Below are 9261 nucleotides of genomic sequence, written 5' to 3'. Positions count from 1 at the left end.
TTGATGAGATTCCTGATCGTATTAGTGATAATTTTCGTGGAGTCAGGTACCATCTGTGAGTTAGTTTCAATGAGAGTTCTTTTCTTTTCATTGATATAGATTTGAAAGGGGGTTTCGACCACATTTTAGTCCATTGGGTAGGGTTGATTTCATATCCTATGTCATCCTCCCATTGTCGTTTTATCTTGTCCAGGGGATCTATGGGATTCTGAATCAGTATCTTGTAAATTGCAGATACCATCCCTTTTCCGTGTCCTTTTGGCAATTGGAGGAGGCTTTCGAAAGCTGTCAGGGGTCTAGTTGCTGCTGGTTTTACAGTTGGATTGTTCAGAAAGGCATGTAGTTGATGTTGTGCTAACCAGGACATTGGGATGTCTTCTAGTTTGTCCTGTATTTCTTGTGGTGACAAAGGTTTGTTGTCTTTATAAAAGTCTATTAAGCGATGTAAACCTTTGGTTTGCCAGGTCTTCATCTGGAGGTTTTGTGCTGCATGATGGAACAAGGGATGGTAAGCCAGGGGAATTAATGGGGATGGGGATGGAGATAGTTTACTAGTTTCTGCTTTCCATGCTTTGAACATGGTTTGTGTGTATCTGTTGAGTGTTGTGGGAATCTTCCTTAATTTGTTTGGGAGAAATGGATATGCTGTGGTGCAGATATTTTCAATTGAGTCCCTCTCCAGATGTACCCATTGTTTTGTCTCGTCTTGTAGTATATATGGGATTATATGGCGTATTTGGTTGGCGTTGTAGTATGTTTCTATGTTGGGGATTCCCCATCCTCCTACTGAGGTGGGGAGGTGAAGGTATTTGGTGCCAATCCTTGGTTTTTTATGTGAGAAAATAAAAGAATGTAATTTTCCCTGCCATTTGCGAAGTTGGGTTGGGGGGATCCAGATTGGGAGGGTTTGGAATAAGTATGTCAGTTTTGGGAGGGTGACCATTTTGACGATGGCTATTCTGTCTGAAAGAGTGAAACTCATACTGTCCCATTTCTTTAGGTCTTTGTTTATTTGTCGCCACATGGGCTTGTAATTATGGAGGTATAATTTATTGAGGTTCTTGGTTATTTGTACCCCTAGATATCTGAATTTGGTATGACAAAGTTTTATTTTGGTGATATTAGTAAGTTCTTTTTGGATATGGGGAGGGGTGTTGAAGCACATGGCTTCTGATTTTCCAAAGTTTACCTGTAGGCCCGACACCATTGCAAATGTGTTGAGTTCTCTGATTAGGGAGGTTGCTGTATTTAATGGGTCTGATGTTGTGACCATCAGGTCATCTGCAAAGAGCCCTAATTTATAATTTTTGCCTTTTATTTCCACTCCCTTGATGTCTGTGGCTGCTCGGATTCGGATTGCTAGGGGCTCCAAGGCTAGGATGAATAGGAATGGAGACAGCGGGCATCCTTGTTTTGTGCCTCTTTGAATTGCTATGGTGTTTGAGTCCATATTATTAATTCTGCATTTTGCTGAGGCTTGGGAATATATTTGTTTGAGGATTTGTAGGAAGTTGGGGCCAAATTTCATGTTAGTTAGTACTGCTAATAAGTATTTCCACTCCAAGCAATCAAAAGCTTTGAGGATATCTAGGGACATAATTGTCAGTGGAAGTTTAGTTGCCTTACTGTGGTTGATTAAGTTTAGTAGTTTCCTGATGGGGTCTGTAATATTGCGACCAGGGACGAAGCCAGTCTGGTCTGGGACTATTAAATTGCCTAGAAAGATTTTTAAACGATTGGCCAATATTGATGTGAATATCTTGTAATCCTGATTTATTAATGAAATTGGGCGGTAAGATTCTACTTTGAGGTTGTCCTTTAATGGTTTTGGGATGGAGACTATTTTAGATTGATTCCATGTTTTGGGAATGAGCCCCCCTTTCATGATATCATTGAATAGGCGTATCATGTAGGGCATCAGGGGTTCTTTGAATTTTTTATAGAATTCTGCCGTGAAGCCGTCTGGGCCCGGGGCTTTATGTGGTTTCAAGTTTTTAAGGACCGTATCTATTTCCTCAGGGGTGATAGGGCTGTCCATAAATTCCTGTTCCTCGTTGGTTAAGGTGGGCATGGTCAGTTCTGCCAGGAATTTTCTAATTCCCTCCTCAGTTGGGTTGTGAGAAGTGTACAGATTGGAGTAGAATTCTGCAAATTCAGAGGTTATTTCTTTCGGGGAAAATGTCACGTTGCCGTCTTTTTTGGCGATGCAGTGTATTCTTGTTTTAAGTGCTTTTTTCCTGCATCTATTTGCTAATAGTCTGGAGTTTTTCCCTTCATACTCATAGAAGCGCTGTTTAGAATATAAAATATTGATCATTGTTTTGTTGATTTCTAAGGAGTCTAATTCTCTTCTCTTTTGTTCTAGAAGTTTAAGTAGTTTTTTGGAACCTGTTTGTTTGTAACGTGATGAGAGGGCAGTGATGTCTTGTTCTATTTTGTTAATTTTTGAAGAGGTTTGTTTTTTAAGGAGTGCTTTCTCTTTTATGCAAACTCCTCTGGTCACCGCTTTCATAGCGTCCCATAAGAGGGGGGTATTTATATTGTCTACATCATTCTCCTTAAAATAGTTTTGGAGAGTTTTTGTGATACTTGCTCTAATTTGGGTGTTTGTGGTTAGAATGGGACTGAAAGACCATGATGGAGTAGTTTGCGTTTCTTCACCTATTTTAACAGTGACTTCTACTGGGGCATGATCTGTGATTTTGATGCTGCCTATGTTTGTTGATTCTACCAAGGGGATCAGACCCTGTGTGAGCAGGATGCTGTCCAGTCTGGACGTTGTACCATGACGTCCGGACTGGAATGTGTGGGTGATGTCTCCCGGGTTGTGTTCGCCCCAAATGTCATAAAGACCCCTGTTTTTTAACATTTTTAGTAACTTGTAAGAAGCCTTAGTTGTTTGGGAGGGAGGGTTGAGGAGGGTTGCCTGTGAGTTTACAGGATGTGTGTTTTCCAGAGTTATGCCCTTAATATTTAAGTTAAGGTCGCCTCCTAGAATTGCTTCCCCCTCAGAGAAAGAAAGGAACTTGTTTAGTGTTTTTTGAAAGAATTCAAGTTGTCTCGAGTTAGGGCCATATAATGAGCCGATTGTCAGTTTAATTTTGCCATCTAGTATTCCTTTAATGAAAATGAATCTACCTTTTTTGTCCTTTAGGACTGTTGTGGCGTTGAAATTTAAGTCCCTACTAATTATTACAGCTACTCCGCGGGCCTTTCCTGAGCCTTGTGCTACCCATTGTTGACTAAAACGAGGGTCATTCAGGAGTTTGTTCCCTTTGGGTGGGTTGTGTATTTCTTGTAGGAAGGTGATGTGTGGTTTCATGGTATTTATGTATGAGGTGATACGTTTTCTCTTGATTGGGTTTCCCAGCCCCCTCACATTTAGTGTGATTGCTTTTAAGCTAGCCATCTTGTTTATTTATTCTGTAGGATGGTTCCTTGCCAACCCGTTTGGGTTGTCCTATGTCCCTCACTTCGTGTCGTGTATTGAACCATTGGAGTTGCGCTGACTTATGATGTGGCAGGTGGGGGTTCAATGGGATCAGAATTAGAATCGGGTTAAAGAGTGGGAGGTAAGTTATAGAGGGTTTCCTATATGTAGTCATATAGGTGTTCGTTTGGGGTATTTTGGACCTTTTGGCGATTAGCCGGTTGGTCCTTGGTCTCGGCTGATGTGAAGGGCTGTACTCAAGGACAGGCCTTCCCCTTTGTCGTTTGTGACAGGGGGTGATCAGCGAGACAGTGTAGAGTGGTTTTATAATGGTAGCGTCAGGTATAAGGTTCGTGAGCAATGTTGCCAATGTTAATAGCAACATCACTGATGTGTTAGAGTGTGTGTATGTGTTGGCGCGCTCTGGTGCCACCATGTTGTTGAATAGGTATCATGTTTTAGCCTGATAGTGAGTTGTGTTATGGATGTTGGGGGAGTTGTTTTTCTCTTGTTTGGTATGAAAGGGATACTGGAGATATGGGTTGTGGTTGATGGGGAATGTGATTGAGGTTATCTGGACTGGTGTTGGGGTGGGGTTGGGATGGGGGTAGGTTCTATGGAGGGGTGGTGTTGGGGGGGATATTGATGATGTTAGTTATGTTCAAGGCCTATGGGGAGGGGGGGAGGGGAATCACCAGTCTTGCAGTTCGAGATGTTTTCCAGTTGCCTCATTCAGCTATGGTTGTTGTTGTAGTAGCAGTAGTAGTAGTAGGGTTGTTCTTCAGTGATGTTTTGGGTCGGTTGATCATGGTTTGGCGTCCTGTGGAGAATGTTCGGTAGAATGATTTTGTGCGCGATGGTAGATGATTGAATCGGCGAGTCTTGACGTATTGCTTCTGTTGTCTCTTTCCCCTCTTTACTTCCATCCATTCATGTACTGTTGTTCCATTTTCTTGATCTCGGCTGTCACTTGGTAAGTCTTTCTGTTGCTGGTTCAATGGAGGGTCGAGCCCAAGGTTCCTCAATAGTTGTTGGGTTTCCGTTTCGTTGGTAGCCATGTATTGCGTTGTATCGGTTGCCACGATGAGACGGAAGGGAAAGCCCCAACGGTACCGAATCCCTTTCTGCTGAAGAAGCTGAGTGTACGGACGTAGGCTTTTCCTCCGATTTAGGGTGTCCTGGGATAGATCTTGCAGGACCAATATGGAATTGTCTTTGTATCGGAGGTTGGTTGAGTTCCTGAGGCTGTTCCATATCTCCTCCTTTTTTCTGTAGCGTGAAAAGCACACTATGATGTCTCTTGGGTGGGCACCAGGTTTTGGCAGAGGTTTTAGAGCTCTGTGTGCCCTTTCCAGATCGGATACCTCGAGTGTCAGATTTGGGATTGTATCTTTCAACCAGCTCACAATTAGGTCTGCTGGGCTTTTCTCCTCAGCTTTTTCTGGGAAGTTGCGGAAGCGGATATTGCAGCGTCTGTTTCGGTCTTCGATGTCTGCTTGTTTAATTCTCAGTTCTTCGTTTTCTCTTTCCAGTTCGCACAATTTCTCATTCATGCGTGTGGTTTCATCCCGGTATTGCTCTATTGTTCTTTCTTGCAGTTGATTCTTCTTTTCTAGAGCTTCCACTCTGGAGGTAAGATTGCTGATTAGTAGCTGTATAGGGGTCGTTGCGTTTTCCACTGCAGCTTCCAATTTACTTGTCATCCTCTCTTCCATTTCTCTTAGGTGTTGTAATATTTCATCATTTTGAGGAGGTGTTGCGGTCTCAGTGTTTTTTGTCATCTTTTTAGTTGGTGACACCTTCATCTCCTTGACGTTTTTGGTTTGAGGTTTGTTTGGCATTCTCTTGGAGTGGGACGTGTTGCGATTAGAAGTTATGGCGATGATGATTTCTGGGTGTTGGATAATGGATTAATCAGGCGTTGTTGACTGGTGGCTTCTGCAGAGCGTTCAGTTTAGGCAATCATTTGTGTCATGCCTTGGCAATGTTATAAAGACTTCTCTGAGGTTGTCGTGTTCGCCTCAACAGTGCTGTCAAAGCGGTGGTCAGGTACTCAGAGAGGCGGGTAGACCAATGGACAGATAGACAAAAAACAAAAAACAAAAAACAGGTGAGAGCAGACAAACAAACAGGTGGGGAAAAGAAAGAAAAAAGAAGAAAGGGGGGGGTTCAATTCAGAGACGAGCAAAAGAGTACTCCAGCAAGCAAAGAAGGTATAAAGCAAGAGTAGGGGTGGGGGGGGTGAGAAGTGAGGTAGGAGGGGGAGATAGGGAAGAGATGATTAAAGGGGAAATTGAGTGACTGGGAAGGGGTTTAAGGGGAAGGTTTATGTATTGGAATGAGGGGAATAAGATAAAGGTAAAATAGGGCTGTTTGTTGTAGAGGGAGGTGATAGATGGGAGGAAAGGTTTCCCTATTGGAGACAAGTTGATAAACAGACTAGATGTAGGGGTTCGATTTAAAAAGAAAAAAAGAAAAGAAAAGAAAAGAAAGGGGGGGGGAGAAGGGACCGAAAAGGAAAGAGAGAGAAAGAACAGAAGACAAAGGTGGGGGTGGGAAGTAACAAGTGGAATGGAAGGTAAAAATAAGGAGAGGCTATGTAGGGAGGGTTAAGTGTCTGGGGAGGGTTTTAAGGAGTATTATGCAGTGAAGAAGAAGGAATAATATGAAGCTAAGGTAAAAAAGGTTAGGAAGGGTAGAACAACAGCTTTAAAAAGGTAAAAACGTAGTAAAAGGACTGGGAACTTGGGGGGGGAGAAGACGTTGGTATTGTCTTTGTTTTGTTATTTTTTAAAGGATTGAAGTGTATGCAAAGAGTGGGTGGAAGGTGGAGGGGGTAAATGGTAATAATACTAAGATATAGGTTAAAGAAAACAATTAAATAAATTATTATTAATAATAATAATATATTTTTTTTAAAAAAAAGGGGGGGAAGAGAAGGAAAAAATATATATTTCTATTTATTATTTTTATAGGGGAAAAAATTTTTTATAAAAAGGGGAAAAAGGAGAAAAGAGAAGTATATATATAACTTATAAAAATATTTAAATATATATTACAAATAAAATCTAGGAAAAAAAATATTTATTTATTTATCTTTTTTTTAAAAAAAATTTTTTAAAAAATAATTCAATCAAAAAATAAAATAAATTATTATTATTATATATATATATATTGTTTAAAAAAACCAATACTATATATATATTATATATAGAGAGAGAAAAAAAAAATATTGAAAAATATAGGAAAATCGAGGCCTTTCCAATGGGCCTCCCTCTGGGCTCCTGGCACGCTAGACGGCGGGAAAGTGGGCTCAGGTCGGGCCTAGGCCTAGTTGCGTGTCACCTCGCGGCCTCAGTCCGTCCTACCTCTCCCGGGTATCGGCAGCTGTAGCGGCGGTAGCGGCGGCTGCTCGGCGACGGGACAGCTATGTTAGGACCTCTCTCCTTCCCCCCGCACCCCCCGCTAGCCCTTGGGTCTCCCCGGACCCGGGGCTCCGAGCAGCTGGGCGACCTCGGTGCGGCAGCGCAGCAGCAGCAGGGAGGAAGGATGGCAGGTCCGGGGCTCCACTTTCCAAGGGGCTCTTCTCCCTCTTCAGATCTAGCGCGATGGCAGTGGTGGCGGCAGCGACAGCAAAAAGGTCGGGGCTGTTAATGGCTCCTTTTCTTTTCTTTTCTGTTTGAGGTCCCGGCGTGTCGCAAGGTGGGAAATCCCAGGCCTCTGGGCTCTGGGGTTCCACCTAATTAACAGTTGACGGTCGGTCGGGCGCCCTCGATTTTAATCTGCCGCGTGCGCTAGAGTGGGGGGGCGATCTCTCGGCCAGTCCACTGGACACCCCTCGGCACTCACGCGACAGCAGCGGCGATCTCGGCGGCTCAGGAGCCGTTTGGGCAGCGCAAACACTTCGGCCGCCTTCAGGAGCTCCGTGGCGCCGTGGCGCCCGCCATTTTTCCTCGCCGGAAGTCCCAAATCCTTTCTTTTTATCCTCTTTAAAGACTTTGTTTAATTGATGATAATCTAACCAACTCAATAATTTGTTTTTAATTTCTTCATATCCCTTTATTTTGATTTGCTCACCGTCCCATCTCAGCAGTGATCCCATTTTTCCTTTGTGTTTTTTTTCTTTACGGCTTTGGCCTTCACCGGTGAAATCCAAAGTGGAGTTTTTGGCTCCAGTAGGTTTTTATATTTCTCCCACACCTTATAGAGAGAGCCTCTTATTATGTGGTTAGTAAACCCCCTATGTACCCTGGTTTTGTCATAATTTAAATAGGCGTGCCTTACGAACCTTAAGTCAAATCCCTCTAAATCCAGTACACTTGTTCTTTGAAGCAAAAACCATTCTTTTAACCATGCAAGACAAGCCGCTTCGTAATATAATTTCAGATTGGGTAATCCGATTCCGATACGTAAATTGTTTTCATTTCGTTTTCTTCTGTCCCCCCGGGCAATTGCAATGCTGCCCTGGCTCCCGGGAGCTGTATGCTGTATCGCTAAAATGAAATCAAAACCACCCAAGGTCTGTAGAAAGTTGTAGAGACTTTTTTTGCCTTGTGCTTTGCAAGGAAATCCATTCTCAAGAGACATTAATTCACAAAGCCCTGAGCATCTTAGGTCCAGGGTACTGCGGGGACAGTCTGAACCCTTGTATCGCAGCTCCATCACTGAGATCATCCACAGGCTTTGGTCTTTCCATGAATCTATGAGGAACTGAGCCTTGAGTGTCGTTGGCCCAGCCCTGCAGAACTCTCCACAACTGGAGAATCAATAGGCACCTTCTAACTTTTAAACACTTGTTGAAAACTTTCCTATTCTGCCAGGCCTATGCAAGCAATTAAGAGACCCTTCCATGTTTAATTGACGCCTGTTTGTAACTGTATGGTTCCATGCATTTTTGTTGGAAACTGCATTAACAAAATAGTGGTCTATATTTTTCATAAATAGATCATTTTGCCCTCCACCCTACTTCAAAATTATGACCAGTTCACTACCTGAGCCTGTGTTGATGCCCTAGCAGGGGTCCCCAAACTAAGGCCCGGGGGCCGGATGTGGCCCAATCACCTTCTAAATCCGGCCCGCGGACGGTCCAGGAATCAGCATGAGTAGAATGTGTCCTTTTATTTAAAATGCATCTCTGGGTTATTTGTGGGGCATAGGAATTCATTCATATATATTTTTCAAAATATAGTCCGGTCCCCTACAAGGTCTGAGGGACAGTGGACCGGCCCCCTGCTGAAAAAGTTTGCTGACCCCTGCCCTAGAGAGGAGCTGGACCCCTGAGGGCTCAACAACTCTCTCCAGCAACTCCTCCTAACCAATTCCCCCCCCCCCAAGGCATTTCCCCAAAAGCCCAGACAGAAACAAAACAAAAAGGAGAAGAGGGTGGTTTACCATAAAACATGGTTGTCTGGGAAACGGGTACTGTTGAGGCATAAGGAAGCAAGGTGTTAATTAGGAAATGCAGCTCCATCTTTTTTTCTTTGCAGGGGGGCTACTGCAGAGGAGATGAACAAGGCTTCGGTAAGCTAGGAGGGGAGGGAGGGAGGGAGGGAGGGAGGGAGGGAGGGAGGGAGGGGAGCCATCCCAAGAAAGGAATTGGTGGCAGCAGAATCTGAGCCTTTGCGGAATGAGCTGCAGCTTGGTGCACAGAAGGTCCAGTCCCTGAAGGCATACCTCCAAGTAGAGGTCTGGCTCACTAGAAGGCAACTTCCTCTGTCCCCCTAAAAAAGAAAGGTGCTAGTCCTCATGCTTCTGTATAAAGGGCTGACGTAAACAGGAAGAGACATAACTCAGGGACAGAGTACCTGCTGGGCATGCAGAAGGTCCCAGCT

General features: G+C 43.7%; 1 protein-coding gene across 1 annotated transcript; it reads right to left on the bottom strand.

Moving 5' to 3' along the window:
• Nucleotides 1-2868: 2868 nt before the first annotated feature.
• LOC148683236 (uncharacterized) lies at nucleotides 2869-5662 on the bottom strand. The gene has a single exon (XM_088659625.1). It carries the CDS (start codon nucleotides 5269-5271, stop codon nucleotides 4159-4161), a length of 1113 nt encoding a protein of 370 aa, XP_088515751.1. The 5' UTR covers nucleotides 5272-5662; the 3' UTR covers nucleotides 2869-4158.
• Between the last annotated feature and the right edge of the window lie 3599 nt (nucleotides 5663-9261).

The sequence above is a fragment of the Zootoca vivipara genome, chromosome 16 (assembly GCF_965207765.1).
Source record: "Zootoca vivipara chromosome 16, rZooViv2.hap1.1, whole genome shotgun sequence".
Lineage (NCBI taxonomy): Eukaryota > Metazoa > Chordata > Lepidosauria > Squamata > Lacertidae > Zootoca > Zootoca vivipara.
Note: the sequence above shows the minus strand (reverse complement) of the source record. Positions and strands in the feature narration are given on the sequence as shown.